Source organism: Perissodus microlepis, chromosome 7, assembly GCF_051167445.1.
Source record: "Perissodus microlepis isolate ML-2025 ecotype Zambia chromosome 7, ASM5116744v1, whole genome shotgun sequence".
In the NCBI taxonomy this organism is placed as follows: Eukaryota; Metazoa; Chordata; class Actinopteri; order Cichliformes; family Cichlidae; genus Perissodus; species Perissodus microlepis.
In genome coordinates this window covers 14,615,420-14,630,985 of record NC_140467.1, presented here as the reverse complement: position 1 = coordinate 14,630,985, position 15,566 = coordinate 14,615,420, and the positions used below count along the sequence as shown (strand labels likewise).

At 39.0% G+C, this 15,566-nt stretch overlaps 1 protein-coding gene across 7 annotated transcripts; it reads left to right on the top strand.

The window, feature by feature from the left end:
- Nucleotides 1–218: 218 nt before the first annotated feature.
- On the top strand, nucleotides 219–13,965 carry cep152 (centrosomal protein 152). 7 transcript variants are annotated; one of them, XM_084933713.1, is made up of 28 exons: nucleotides 219–744; nucleotides 854–971; nucleotides 2,865–2,974; nucleotides 3,104–3,164; nucleotides 3,305–3,604; nucleotides 3,946–4,093; nucleotides 4,394–4,534; nucleotides 4,905–5,044; nucleotides 5,298–5,498; nucleotides 5,643–5,790; nucleotides 5,891–5,982; nucleotides 6,079–6,242; nucleotides 6,350–6,551; nucleotides 6,664–6,765; nucleotides 6,851–6,981; nucleotides 7,075–7,203; nucleotides 7,281–7,581; nucleotides 7,674–7,931; nucleotides 8,479–8,610; nucleotides 8,689–9,342; nucleotides 9,603–9,678; nucleotides 9,817–9,984; nucleotides 10,082–10,166; nucleotides 10,657–10,680; nucleotides 10,845–10,927; nucleotides 11,079–11,235; nucleotides 11,323–11,396; nucleotides 11,502–13,964. In XM_084933713.1, the coding sequence occupies exons 2-28, from the start codon at nucleotides 882–884 to the stop codon at nucleotides 12,317–12,319; spliced, it is 4,989 nt and encodes a 1,662-aa protein (XP_084789839.1). In that variant the 5' UTR covers nucleotides 219–744; nucleotides 854–881; the 3' UTR covers nucleotides 12,320–13,964. The 7 variants fall into 7 exon arrangements, with proteins under 7 accessions (XP_084789839.1, XP_084789840.1, XP_084789837.1 ...); XM_084933714.1 differs by having other exon boundaries at nucleotides 11,323–11,426; nucleotides 11,541–13,964; XM_084933711.1 differs by having other exon boundaries at nucleotides 11,323–11,426.
- The last annotated feature ends 1,601 nt before the right edge of the window (nucleotides 13,966–15,566 follow it).

Sequence of the window (15,566 nt, the reverse complement as noted above, 5' to 3'; positions counted from 1 at the left end):
AAAATGCCAGCGACGACGAAGTTTTCATAAAAGTGTGGCTTTGTTTGCGCTCAAAAATTAATACATGTTGACCATGAGTAAAATATGAGGAAAGAAAAACAAAAAATAACATGAAAGAGCAACAACAAACATAACATTTTATATATAATTTCCAAATATTCTCGATAACTACATTACCCATAATTCTAACGACTTTGTTACCATGGACACGGGGTTAACTAGCTCCGGGGTTCTCAGCAAGAAAAGAAATCTTGTAAATAGCTTCACCTGGTATGTTTTGTTACGCCAAAAAGCATTTAAATTAATATTTTCGGGTCGGTGAATTAGCGTCAGTGTGGTGATAATGAGTAAGTCTGTGTGTAATCAGATTCTTAAATATGCTCCGTCTCAAAGAGCCTCAGTGGTTTGGCGCTGCTAACGCGCGCGAGTTTTCAAAGTGGGCGAGTCTAACAAGGTACGGCTAGCAGGAGTTAGCTTTGTTCGCTACAAAGTTAGCTTCCATCTTAAATGTTCGTAAACTGGCCTATAATTTGGCATTAAACCTGCGTGTCTTGTTAAACGTGTTGGACATATGTTTCCAGAGCTCGGCTGGATCGTTTGTTTGGCATGTCCGGGTTTACCGCTGGCTAAAAAGCCTCACTGTTTTGTAATAAACAGTGCAGCATGGCTAACAGTTAAAGCTAATACTCAATAAAGGGATACGCAGTTCAGCAAAGGAGACATCTGGCGTCTTTTAACTAACGGGTAAGCTTTGATATATATTTCTAGCTGATATCAATGCGTAATTTTAGTTAACTTGAGTTTTTAACTGCTGTCAAAGATAAATTAAGTTTTGTTGTTCCTGCTTTCCTAGGATCCCCTAAACGACCAGGAGGGTGTGCATGATGTCTATTGATTTTGACAGTGCTGCTCTTCAAACCCAACACGATGAAGAGGAATACGACCAAGAGGACTACGCCAGAGAGCAAGAGGTGCAACACTCAGATCTACAGCTTTTCAGAATTATTCAGATAACATCTGTCTGATAGTTGTGCATCCAGTTGTTGGACTGAGTTCACATTCGGCATGCGCCTTGAATTTCTTAGGATATTTACAATAACAATTTGATGGATATTATTTATTTACTTTGTTATTTAGTGCCCACTTAGCTAACTGAGAAAGCCTATTGTGAAAACACGATTTGTCTTTCGGCTCTTCATCTAATTGTCTTTAAACATATTTAGCCAGCTACAGCCATCACAGTTGCTGATATCAGTCAACACAGTAGAAAGCCTGTGCATGTTATTCAACATGCAAGAACACAACAACATGTCCAGCTAATGCTAAAATTACAAAATGATAAGAAGCCATTATTTATCTCAGCTTACTTTACATTTACTATCACTGTGTACAGTGATTGTATGTTTACCAAATTGGACTACTACTGTTAATCTTACATTTCTCTTTGTGAGTTTGTAGTGCTGTCTGGGGAATCATTGACAAGTGCATTGTTTGAATTTCACAAGCACTGCCTGCTTCACAGTTACTCACTGTTATTACTCACAACTACAATCTGTTGTGCTATGAGCTTGAGCTATTATTGGCTCAAGGAAAAGGCCTCCTTCCAGGTGTGTCACACTGAAACCAGCTCAGCCCTTTGGCTTCCCCACTTTCTATTTGGGTTACTTGGCTTCAGGAGAGAGAGTGAAGAAGCATTTGCTGATCTTATAGAGCTCAGCATAATGGGCTTTAAATAGTATTAATTAAATAGATTTTCATTTCATTTCATTTATTTTTATTTTTTATTTTTTTATTTTTTTAGGCTATAACCTACTTATAATACACTAGCTTGTTATGGATAATGTCTGCCAGCAGTAACTGGAATGTTTCTGCTCCAGTTAACTTTGCTATATGTTTTGTCTAAACAATGGAGGTCTTTGGGAGGCAAACAAGACAATACCACAGGGAGCCGACAACATGCCAGGCACATTTTGGATGTTTTACACAGAAGGCCTTCTCTACAGGCAGATTAGGCTGGGGGTTATCTCGTGGTTTCACAGCTAAAGTAGAAATGCCTTTTCAAATTTTGTTGACTGTGTAAGTGGGATAATATGGGTCCTTCGGTTGTGGACACAGTGGAGGATCTGAGGAGTATTCAGCGGTCCTTATGGGAAGTAAGTCCAGCTGGCTCTGCTTGTTTCAACACACATGGCTGTTTGTTATGTAACTTTGGTTAGTCTGTTACTGAAGAGTTTGGGTTTTTTGTGTCATTTTATTTGTAAGTGTCAAAATATTAAACAAGGGTACATTTGAAAAGCCTTAATGAGAATCAGTTTTATGTCAAAGTAAATTTACACATATGGGTTCTAAACCAGTGATTAACATAGGAGTAAATTCACCCATTTAGGTCACAAAATACAAATACTGCCATATGAGCACAATGTGCAAATATTTAAATAGTAGAAGTTTTTTTACCATATAAAGATTGGGCTACACTGTGCAGTGCTGTGCAAAATACAGTCAGAGAGTGCAAATACTTCCATGATTAATCATTTAATCAAAGTTTATCCTTAAATCTCACATGCAAACACAAAAAGCTTCTGAAAGTGTTTTAAGGTATAGCCTGAGTCATTTTGATTTATTAAATCTGCACAGCATAATGTAATGATATTTAATATAACAAGTATTTCTCAAAACTGCAGCTAAATAATAAAAACACACTGCATAAGACTTTTACAGCCTTTTAAGCTGTCAGTGATTGCTTAGCTCTGGTGTTTTTTCCTCTATCTTTGTTACTTTATAACTCAGTTGCGAAGCAACCATGGTGACTCATTTCCATGTGCTATTTTCTCTCTTTCTTTTTTTTTTTTTTTCCTTTCTCGCAGCTGCACAAGCTGCTCACAGACCTGCCTGATGACATGCTTGAGGACAGCATTGACTTTTCCTCCCCAGAGCTGGATTACACTGCCTGCAGTAATAAAAACACTGGCAACAGGTAACACATGTTGCTGCTGATGACACTATTGGTAATGTCACATTTCGAGAACTCTGGGTGTGGTTCAAGACAAGCAGATTTGTTGTCACTGCAACATTAGTTATCATTTGTTGTGCTTTCTCTACTTAGCCCACAGTCCAGCTGGACTCGGCAATGGTCTGATCATCCAAGGCCAGCCCCTCATACACAGGTAGAGTGTTAGTTTATGTTCAGTAGTAGATTTAGGGGCCTAGAATATTTTTGCCATTTAAAAAAAATACAACTCATAAATGGTGCATACAAAAAAAGTTCAAAAGGGAAAGAATCACTCTCTGTTATTGTCTTTCTAAGAACTATGAAGATCACTATGACGAAGGGTTGAACAATGAGTATGCATATAAGGACGGAGCTGCTCGTATTAATGGACATCGGAGTCCCCCTCAAAGTCAACCACTGCCTCACACCTGGAACCAGGATCATCAGTTCACACAAGAAGATTATACATGCACAAGCATGGGCACAGACAAAATGACAGAGACCAGTGATTTTTCCACTGAGTTTGAGTCTAAACCATACCCTCAGGGTGCCAGTAATCATGTGGAATATAATGGAGAAAGAGGATACATAGACAAGCAAAACCACCAATTTCAAGTGAGTGGACCATTTAATTTCAAAAGCATCCAGAAGGTCGTAGCTGCTGTTGTGCTGTTCTTTCCTTTAAAGTTTTAGGTCTTAATGCCTCCAAATCATTTGAATAAATAGTAACATGAAAGGGTTTCTAGTATTGTTTTTAAAAAAAGCAGCATTTTATTCCAAAAGAATCATACATTACTTGTGTGTATGAAATTTCCTCAAATGTCATTTTAAATTAACATCTTGTTATCTGGCAATTTGTAGTTTGTGCATTTTTATTTTTTTATGTTTGTGTGTTTTGTGTTTTTTAAATACAGCAACATTTTCACTACTATCATACTATGTTTCTATGTTTAAAGTCTGAAGTATGTGACAGAGGTGCAAATCAGTACAAGGTGAGCTACAATCCTCATCATCCTGCCCATCAGCCAAACATGTTTAAGCCACAAGCTGCTCCTCAAGGTCAGTTTGACCATCTGCAGAGAGATTTCCTTGACTCGACACAACGTAAGTCTTACTTTCATTGACTAAATAATATAACTGAGTACACTGACATGTAAATATAAACTATTTGATGAGATGTGTGCCTGTTTCGGGACTGCAGGTGGAGATTGTCAAGTAGCTTAATCTGTTACAAGGCATTTTTTTTCTTCTAGTTGTATGCATAGTCTAGCTGTACTGCAGAAAGGTGTAATTTGTATCGCCAGTGGTTTAAAAAAAACAAACAAAAAACAACATTGCTTAAATCGAAAATGTCTTCACAATTAAAAATGACTAAAATTAAACACTAAATGATCTTTGTTTCAGAAAATGCTGACCGGGAGCATCTTGCCCAGGTGCAGATTTTGAACAAAGCTCAACAGAGGCAAATTGAAGACTTGGAGCGAAAACTTGAGGATTCACGGCGTAACATGAGATACCTCGAGCATCAGTTTGTAATCGTCAAAGGTATGTTCAACTTTAAATGAGGGACATCTCACTTTGTTGCAGTACTTGAACAGTGATGTGATTTTGGAGATTTCTTTAATACTTTCAGGAAGAACATTTAATGTTGGTACTTTTTTTTTTTTTTTACAAGCATAATAATAATAATAATAATAATAATAATAATAATAATATAGTATAATAATAGTAATCCACTCAAAACCTTGGGCACTTGGGACTTGAGAGGGATTGTCAGTTTATATAACTGAGATTAGTAGAAGGAAATGTAAGTTTGTCTTTAGTTGGTTAAAACGTCTGCCCCCTTGTGGCTGTTAGTGATGTAGCACTTCTTGCTAGATGTACTGATGGTACTTTTAAAAAATATTGTCCATAGATGAAAAGGACGGCCTAGCAGTAAGTTTAAAGGAAGCGAGTCGATTGATTGAAGAAGCCAAGGAAAGAGAGGTCCAAATGCAAAACAAGCTGAAGGCAATGGAGCAGCAAGTACAGATCCTCACTGAGAGAGACCACGAGGTGTGTTCTGTGTTGACAAACACTGTTTTCATTCTATTTTCTTAGTTATTTAATGCTAAATTTAAGACAGTAATAATATTTAAGTATAACTATTAAAGAAACATGCTTTACAGATTTAAGAATTTAATATGAAATTTTGCATACAAATGTGTCTAAACCTGCTCTGCTTACTGAAACATGATGCATGACTGAAACCTTTGTATGAGAATGCCTCTTTTTAGTGTATACAGCAAAGGTTTTCTTTTGTTTGCAGAACATGAAAAAACAGAGGGTGGCAGATGCTGCGGTAGACAGCATGAAGCAACAGATGTTGGAGCTTCGCCGTTCTGACACGCTGTCCAGAGCACGGGAACAGCATGACAGAGACCTTGCCGTCATAAAGGAGCAGCATGAGGCTGCTCTGTTAGCCCTGCAACAGAAGCTGGACTCTACCTCTCAGGCTTTGAATGAACAGGTCTGGAGTTTTATTGACATAGTATTAGAAAATGGAACAAGTTAACCATAAGTCCATTGTTTTTCATCAGACGAATTTTGATTATATTATTATTATTATTATTATTGTTAAGTCAGAGAGTGTTTTTTGTTTTGTGGCTTCCAGCTTGATATTGGTCAGAAGTTACGGGAGCATGTGAAGCTGTTGGAGCACCAGAGAGAAGAAGAGCAGCTGGAGAGAGCCAGAGTGGTGAATGCACTCACTCAGCGTCTGGAAGAGAGTCAACAACAATGTGCCAAGCTGCTGCAGACAAGTGTGTGAACTCCACATGAACATTACTGAGCAGCTGACACCCACATTACCTTATTCTTGCTCACATTTAATTGATCTAATTATCTGTTTTTTATTTTCAGATTCAGTGCAAGAGATGAGTCAAATGCAAATCAAACTACAGCAGGCACTGTCAGCCAAGGCCCTGAGTGAGAACATGAACAAAGTTTTACAGGTTTGTCCTCAGATTTTTCTAAAGCACAACTACTTCTGTGACTTCTGATGAACAAGCTGCACAAATGTTTTGTGTTTTTCCATTTTCACCCTAAAGGAGGATATGGCTGATCTCAAGGAGCAGATCGCTCTGTATGAATCTGCAGTGAAGCATGGTGTCATTGCGATAGACCTAAGCAGCAACTCGGAGAACCAGCTGTCTGAATCCTGTGTGGATTTGGGATTGAAGAAAACAAACAGGAAAAATGGCACACTTAATAGGTAACAGTGTGAATACAGACCAGTCATTGTGATCTGTATCTCTTCCCCTCTTGGGCTGAACTCTCCAGAGTAACCTTTGGAAACACATCTTTCTGTTGTTTTGTCAGTACTGCTTTGGCTCACCTGTCAGACTCCAAGCTTCCCAAGGATGAGGCTTTAAGGTTGCTACGAGTAGAGATGCAGCGCTGCCTGGGTAGTTTAAAGGGGAAGCGGCAGAAGATCAACCAGCTGCAGGAGGAGCTCCAGCAGTGTCAGCGTCGAGTGAATGAAATGCAGATTGAATTAGATGAAACAAAACTTAACTCTGAGGTGAGCGCTGACTCCTGAAAATTGTTACTTTTCTAAAGTTTGGTTAATTTTATAAAAGGACTAAAAGTGGGTGGGATTAGGTGACTGATGCAGACCTTTTTCATTTACCCAGATGAAAGAAACCAGCCAGAAGAAACATCAAGACATGACTGGAGACTCTCAAAAAGAGTTGAGGTTACAGGAGGACAAAACACACTTGCAGGAACAAGTGGAGGTGGGTTGATGTTTGTTGCCAGACTAATCATGTTCTTAGTTTTTTGGCTAAGTCACAAAACACTGTTGTCTTCTCCAAACTGCAGCTGCTAGAAAAAAAGAATCAGGAGCTGAAAGAAAACAAGGAAAAACTGAAGTCTGCCAATTCTGAGTTGTGCACCAAAATGAGGGAGATGATCCAGGAGCTCGACCAAGAAAAGCAAGAAGCTGCTGAGAGGTAAAATTGACTCTTTCTCTTCCTCCTCTTTCTTGGGGCACGTGTATTTTCCTGTTATGTGTATTTATAAGTATATGTGCTTCTTTTGCTTAGATCTGAGCGGATTCATCAGCAGTACAGGAATGATGTGGTTAACAGGATCAGAACAGAACTCATGCTGGAACATGATGCTAAGGTAGAGCGGCTGACGACACAGCACCAGCAGCAGCTTCAGCAGTTACAGTAAGTCTCCTGCACCTCATGCTAAAAATATAGTTGTTTTCAGACTTTTGTGGATATTTTTTTTATTTTTTCCACAGAAGCCAGCTCTCTGAAGCTAATGATAAGATGCTGGCAGTACAAGAATGTTACATATCTGTCTGCAAGGAGAAGGACTTGCTTGAAGAAAGCATCCGCAGCAGAGAGAAGGAGGAGAAGTTGATCAGAGAGGAGAGTGGCACAGCTATGCAGAAGCTGAGAAGTGAGCTTGAGGCTCAGCATCAGGCCTCAGTTATGGAGCTCAAAGCTGTCTGGTCCAAAGAGAAAGAGGCTGAGTTCCAGCAAACACTGACTTCTCATTTAGCTTCTGCTGAGGCTGCATGGAAGGAGGAGTTGCAAAAGGTATGACTATTAAAATGTATTCCTATCTCCCTCATTCGACTAATATTGGTTTCATACAAGACTTATTTTCTTCTGTTCTACTTTTTATACAGATGGAGAAGACCTGGGCCCAGAGGTTGGAGGAGGCTACAAGAGAGGAACATCAAGAGGTTGCTGAGACGAGCTGTCAGACGGATGAGAATGAGGTCAGTTGGACAATTTCTGCTGAGGAGTTGGACTCCAGGCTCAGTGCCCAGAGACAGCAGCTGCAACTGGAATCTGAAAATGTCAGAAGGAAAGCTGTGGAGGAAGCCAGGAAACAAGTCCAGAGAGAGCTGCAGGAGAAACACCTGGACGACATGGCTAAACAAGTCAGTGCATTTTTGTTTTATGATTGTATTTCAAGAGAAATATTAAACATATTTTAATGGTCATCAAAATACATGTGCATGTGTTTTGAATTATTAAAGTAGACCTACTTTAATTTAAAAAAGCTCGATGACTTCCAAGTGATTGGGCTGTAACCAAACAAACAAACAAAAAAACCCACCGGCAACGCAGTTTGAGGTCTTTGGCTTTGTTTTTGTGCTATGATCACAGTCTGATAGACTGATTTGGACTAGCATCCCGTACAGACCAAGACTTTGGTAAATAGTTAAACATTTCACCAGATATCGACACATAAAAAAATCACCAGAGTGTGGAATATGACATTTCAGACCCTTAAAGTCACCTTCATCTATTTTAGGTACAAAGATTTAAACCATCAATTTTAGTGTATATTACTCAGAAGACTTGGTTAAGTTATTTTCCACCATTATGTAAAAATGTTTATATCATAATGATATTTCTTTTCCTCTTTGACATGATTATTTGGTTCAGTTAATGGACATAAAATTGCGTTTGTGTTTGTTTCAGGTTGAAGGGGCAGTAACCAGAGCCTATAATCGCTGGATTGAGGATCTCACTTCACTGCCAGAATATCAAGCTGCTCTACAAGCTGAGAAGGAGAAATGGGAACAACTGCAAGAAAAACACATCCAACAGAAGGTATGAAAGAGTTTTTGTCTTTTATTTGAAAGTGTCACTGCTGTTGTCTGGGTTTATATATTTATTTAAATGTTTTAGGTGTCCCAAGCCCTGAAGGAGGCGGAAGAGCAGTGGCGCAGGAAGCACAAGAACCAGCAGGAGGAGAACGGCTCTGGGCCACAAAGGATGGAGGAGCTGCAAGAGGAACTGGCAGCCCTCCAGAGCCAGCTGGAGCAAGTGACCAGAGAGCAAGCTGCCTTATTGAAAGCTGAGCTGGCTGGAGCGAGAGCAGCCTGGAACAGAGACAAACAGCAGGAGATCGCCATCATCCAGGCCCGCAGCGAGCAGGTATATCAAGCCAAGCTGCAAGAGCAGTGCAAAAAGCTGGAGCAGGCTGTACTCCAAGCCAGAGAAGATGCTGATCTCCAAAAGAATGAGCTGCTCCTACAGATGGAGGCCAAGCTTCAGCAAACTGTGAGTGCTCGTGAGGAGGAGTGGCGATGCCAGCATGCAGAAAAGGAAATGATCCAAGGAAAGCAGATAAGAGATGAACTACAAGCAGAGCTTCAGACTGCACTCGCAGAGGTCCAGGCACAACTTCTCAGGAATACCAAAACGGATCATCAGGGTACTGAAGACACTCGGAGGACCAGCGGGGCTACATCAGAGGCTACAATAACACACATCATCCAAACTTCATGCAGAGACATAGTCCAAAGAGCAGTAGCCCAGGCTAAGAAGGAATGGAAAACAGTGAGTTGTTATATTTCTAAAGAATATATAAATGATAAATGTATAAATTAAGTTGGTGTGCAAAAGGAAAAGATTAGAGTAGCCAGAGAGATGAGTAAGAAATTTCATCAGTTTTATTACAAGTACTGCAATGAATGATTTGTACAGCACGTAAATTATTTATTTATTTATTTATTTATTTATTTATTTATTTTTTACAGATTTGTCTTTTATTTAGAAAGTTTTTCATCTGAAGCTTTCATTTTTCATTGATCCCACAGATGAGTGAAGAGAATTTGAGCCGTGCTTTGAAGGAAACGCAAAAACAGCACGAAGGAGAAATCAAGAAAATGCAAAGTACGCAATGAGCTCCTCTCTAGCAGGACATGAAAATGTTCTGCTTGTATATCAACATGACATACTCTGTTCATTTCATGAAATGGTTGTTATCAATATTATATGGCAAGGTTGTTTTTTTTTTTCTGTTTTTTTTAGCAGTCTTATCCCAGCAGAGGGAGCAGTGTCATTGCAGGAAGGAGTGCAGCGAAAGTGTAAGTAAGCTGCAGAAGAAGAATCAGGAGCTCCAGAGACATTTGGAGAAAACCTGTCGGCAACTCCAGCACAGCGTTAGAGAGCACAAAACTGCCATACAGCATCTCAAAGGTAGTGCATTTAAAAGACCTTATTAAGATTCATTTATAAGATTTTTTATGAGCTGGAACTGCATGTGTGCTGATGGGTTAAGTGCTATCTGTTGTAGATGAGCATGAAAGCGTCTTACAGAGGGCAAAGGAGGAACATCTGCAACAGTTAGAGGAAGTGAAGAGAGCAACAGAATCATCAGGGTTTGTGTTTTTTATTTTTGCCTTTAATTTAATGGTACAGTGCAAATTGCTATTGCCTTGCTGCACTGCAGTTATGTCAAAAACAAGTTGTTTCATAAATCTAATGCCTTTCAGAGCTACGTATTCAATTAGACCTCTCAACAAGTTTCTTCGGTTTGATCTTTTAATTTACAAGTTTAATTTCTTGAGACAAGTCCCTTGAGCAGGACATTTATTTTAAACTTGGAGCATCTAAATTATCTTGACATCATAATCTGTCAAGACAATTTAGATTTTAAAAAAACCATAAAGAAAATAAGAGATTTCAAAGCTACTTCATGGGACTGTTAAAGGCTTCTTACTGTGGGACTGCTTTACCTGATTTATATTAAGAAAACTAAAAATACAAAAGAAACAAGGACTCTTCTGTATGTTAACACTGATAATTTCTGAACTGCATAATTAGACATGGCTTCATTAATCCCCCACTGGGGAAATTCATTTGTTACAGCAGCACAAGGGACAGGATAAAAAGGTGAATTAGATAGATATTTTGAAAAGAAAAATACTGTACTAAAAAGCCAAAATACTATGCAAAATGCTACACTGTGTCAAAATGTTTACTGTATACAGTAAAATACACAGAGATTAAAGACAAAATATGTATTTAACCAGGATTGTTGACTGTTTTGCTTGCAGAAGTTCTGATCAGCAGCAAAAGCTTCAGCAAGGCCTGGAGGAGATGAAGCAGCAGTACCTGATGACTGTGGAAAAGATCAGAGGTTGGCGTTAGTGCCGGGGGATTAAATATGCATATCTTTGTTTGTTTTTTTTTAAATGTTAAATCATGTGTCCCAAAAGGTTGATTCTGTTCATCTGGATGTTGCGTTTTTAAGTAAAACAGTGTTTTTGGGGGGTTTTTTTTCCTTTCAGGAGACATGCTGCGTTACCTCCAGGAAAGTCGAGAGCGTGCAGCCGAGATGATCCGCAGGGAAGTGCAGAGGGAGAGGCAGGACACTGCTAGAAAGATGAGGCGGTATTATCTGACCTGTCTGCAGGAGTTATTGGAAGATGGAGGAAAGACCGCAGGGCAAGGGGCCATAATTATCCTAAACTTGTTTGCTTGGTTCATCATGGCTCCTCTTGTTAATTGTATCGATTTTCCTGTCTTCTGCAGTGCTGAAAAGAAAATAATGAATGCTGCAAGCAAGCTGGCTGCCATGGCCAAAGTGCTGGAGACTCCAATCAAAAGTAAATCAGCAAAGAACCAGAGTTTACAGAGTGAGTGCTAATGTGCTAAACTGATTTTTTTCTCACCATGCCAGTGTGATTTGCATCTGTGTTTTGCATTGACAGGATGTTCAATGGCTGTATCCACCACTGGCTGCCCTCCAGGTAGAAACGCAGGTTTCACTAAGAACCTGCCAACCCTCACTGAGCTTCCTGACTTCAGGACAGAGGAGAGATGCCACAGGGAAAAGACTTGTGCTGATTCAGAACAGAAGCCAACCGCAGATGTGAGAACTAAACTTTTGAGCCACCTGGACATTCTTGCATCAAGGAGGGAGGAGACCTCTGTGGATGAAGGGATGAAGCCCCAAAATGTTTATACTACCCAGCCGTCGTACAAATCCTCTCATCAGACGGTTTCTCCATCCCACATGAATTTGGTCAATGTGTCTGTGAGGTGTAAGAGCAGGGAGATGTACATGCAGGGAGGTGACTCGAGGAAAGCCGAAAATCATTTGGATTCACAGCGTCAGAGAAAACCTGTCCTCATCCAGGAGGCTCCTGTCAGGGATGAGAAACAGAACGACTGGAGCATGACTAGTGGTGACTCTGACACAGACTTCCAAGTCCCCAGACTGTCCTACTCAGGGAGGAAAGTGGAACCAGTGAAACCCTTTTCTGTGTCGGCTGCATCAGCCAGCAACATAGGGGAATTCGGCAGTCTCAGCCCTAATGTTTCTGACCTCACTGTTTATAATGAGATTTCTGAGAAGACTCCTGACACAGAGACATTTGTGCATGCAAAGAGGAGTGTGCACAGAGAGCCTACTCCTGGCTCTGAATGTGAGAAGCTGCAGGAAGGCTGGTCAAGGCCTCCGTTTTCTGAGTTGAGGCAGCGCCAACAGGACAGTGGCTTTGACAGTCCCTTCTACCAACAGAAATAACAAGCGAAGGGCAGACATGAGGTAAAGTTTCAGTTAGCTCATCAAATGGTGCCTTACAGTGTCGAGTGTTTACATTATATAAAATTTTGTCCTGAAAGTGCTTGAACTTTGTGTTTGTTGAGTTATTTGTTAGGCAGAGTTTGATCTGTTGGCAGCTTTTTTTCTTTGCTTGGTGAGGAAGATGTGAAGGCTGATGATTGTACTTAAGTATGAAGCTACAGCAGCAGCAGGTTAGCTGAGTTCAGCAAAAAGGCTGAAAATGAACTAAACTGTTAGTTTGGCTCTAAGTCTTAACAAAATCGGTCTGCTCACATGTTTGAAGCTTACAGAAGAGGATCTGGCATTAGCCATTGAAAAAAAAAAAATATATATATACATACATTTTTATTTTTGGGTGTGTTTCTTTCTTCTTATTTTTATTTTTTTTAATTCCGGGGGGGAAATACTCATGACCCTCTCCAATCTGGCCTTGATCCTCATCTGTATAAACTCACCAAGTAACATGTGATCTTTTGATGAAATATTAGTAATAGTAATAACAAGTTGTGGGCCAGAAAAGCAGACAGGTGAAGACCTTCGCAATTTCGCAACCTGCTGTTTCATATTTACAAAGTACGTATGGAGGAGGTTCATAATTAACTCTGCAGAAAGTGAATATGTATGTTTAGTACTGAATTATTGCATTGTGTAAACAAACGCAGGCTGCATCTCATATAAGGATTTAAATGGCAAAGTCCAGTGAAGCAATGCACCTTTTTTTTTCTGTTTAAAACGTTTTCAAGTCTCCTTTTGTAAGTGACACTTATTTAAATGTCCCTTTAAATATCTGTATCTATTGTAATATGCACAAATAAATATGTTACTCTAGGCCCTCAAGTCAAAATTCCTGAGTTGCAAACAACTCAACATCTGTTTTAATATCTGCCACAGCAAAAATCACATCAAAATATGAGAGCCACCCAAGAGGCCTGTCTGTGCTGTAACTTTAAAACTTTTCTGTATTTCTAGCACTCCAGCAAAATTTATTTCAACATTTGCAGATCTGCAAATGTTTTTGTTTTTTTTTTTAATCCACATTTATTAATCTGCACCCAGAGATCGCACACACAGTATTTGTTACACGTTTACAAATCTGAGTATACACACAGACTGAAGAACAAACAACCTTTGACACACATTTGAAAAGAATTGTGCTACGGTATAATCTAGTACACATTGTACATTTATTTCGGTCATAGGCTGTAACTGGCACACAGGAGTTCACTGAATCAGAGATACTCAGTCAAATACTGGATCCTTACTGGGTCACATCTTCTCAGTCTGGGGTTAGGTTTTTTAAAACCAGTCAGTTTGTGTTTTTTACTTTTAAAAAAAATGTTTATATATAATGTTTATGTTTTTAAGATCTGCAGAGCATAATTATAAATGTTTCAATATTGTGTTTGTGTATATTGCTTGAAATCTTCCTTTAATAAATCTTATTTAACTGAAAACTGGGAAGCTAATTTATTATGAAAGCTAAACGTTACAAGCAAACAAGCAGCTGATCTATTATTCCTCTTTATTTATTTGGTAGATATGTGAAAATGAATAAACATGAATCTATTTACATATATTAATATATTAAACGCAGACATTGTCCATGTTTAGACTAGAGATGGCACGATACCACTTTTTTATGTCCGATACCGATACCGATATCATAAATTTGGATATCTGCCGATACCGATATGAATCCGATATAGTGTTTTTTAATCAATAAAACGTTTTTTTTAATATCTTGCTGCATTTTGTATAAGTTTATACTCAAGTTTAAATAAATAACAACACTAAAGCTATTCTGTTATACCTGTATGTAAAAAATACACTGCGCCCAAAATATTTCATAGTTCAGCAACACTGATCAATCTAATAAACTTAAACCTACTCCATCCTCCCTATTCTGGTATTTTAAAGAGTACTTAGCAGAAATATTAAGCAACCTAACTAATAGGGTTGCAAACTCCCAGCAAAAAAAAAAAATAGGGAACCACCCTCCACCTCATGATGCTTAATCGATGTAATCAAATTTAATTTGATGCAGTGTGGAAAAATGCACAGAAATAAATTATTTTTCAAGAATAATTAAATAGATTCAACATCTTTCTTCAACAGAATTGCAGAATTCACAGATGGTACTTTCCCAAAGGAAAAAGTACTATAGCTTACTAGGGTATATTAGACTTAACAGTTACTATATACAGTAATGGACTTCTATATGTTTTACATCAGATTAAAACTTTGGGTGTAAGAGTCAGATAATTATTTATTAAAAGCTAGACATTTTAAATGAGAATAAGAAAGAAAAGTATGTCTTTGTGCCCCCTTTTCCCTGTTCATACCCTATCGGGCCCCCTGGCTAAACTTTGCTAGATCCGCCCCTGCACAGTTACCAGCGTCAGCTACATAGAAAAAGATCCTGGTGTAGAAAGTAATCTTAAATAAATTCTAACAACAGCTTATCAAGCTTAATAGTGCTGCTGTTGTTCAGCCGCTGGTTTCCTCTTTCTGGTGAGAAGTGGGCCAAAAACAAAGAAGAGAGACGGACTCGCGACAGAAAAGCCGATCAGCTGATCATTAAGCAGTTTCACGATTGAAGTAGCAGCAGGAGAGAGAGAGAGAGAGAGGCAGTCGCTCTGTTGTTAAGCTTAACGTGGGAATGCTTTACAGACATTCAGAGATGAACTTACATACTTGCTTTACTTCTCTCTGGGAAAACTTCCTCGGAGATGAAATGCTGGTTTGGTAGGAGGCTACAAATACACACAGCCGCTCTATCACGTGACCACACTGCTGCGATGTGCTAGGTTATGAGCCGAGTTACGCCGTGTAGCAAGTTTTGTGAGGTGCTTTTTTGATATTTAATGGATCGGATTACATTTTTTATTTCTCGCCGATATCCGATCCAGTAATTTGGGTCAGTATCGGACCGATACCGATACGTAATATCGGATCGGTCCATCTCTAGTTTAGACAATGGTTTTTTGTTTTTTTTTCCTTTTTCAGATGTATCAGCAAGTGCAGGACTTACAAATTTACAATGATTTTTGCTTTTGTCTATTTGTCTACACCGGCTCACTCCATTCATCCATTCATGTCCAAAACTAGCTGCTTGTTCCCAGGGATTACAGATAAAAAACGAACTTTTAGCTGTTTCCACACACCGGTATCATGCAACTTGATACATGTACATGTTCCACTACCTATT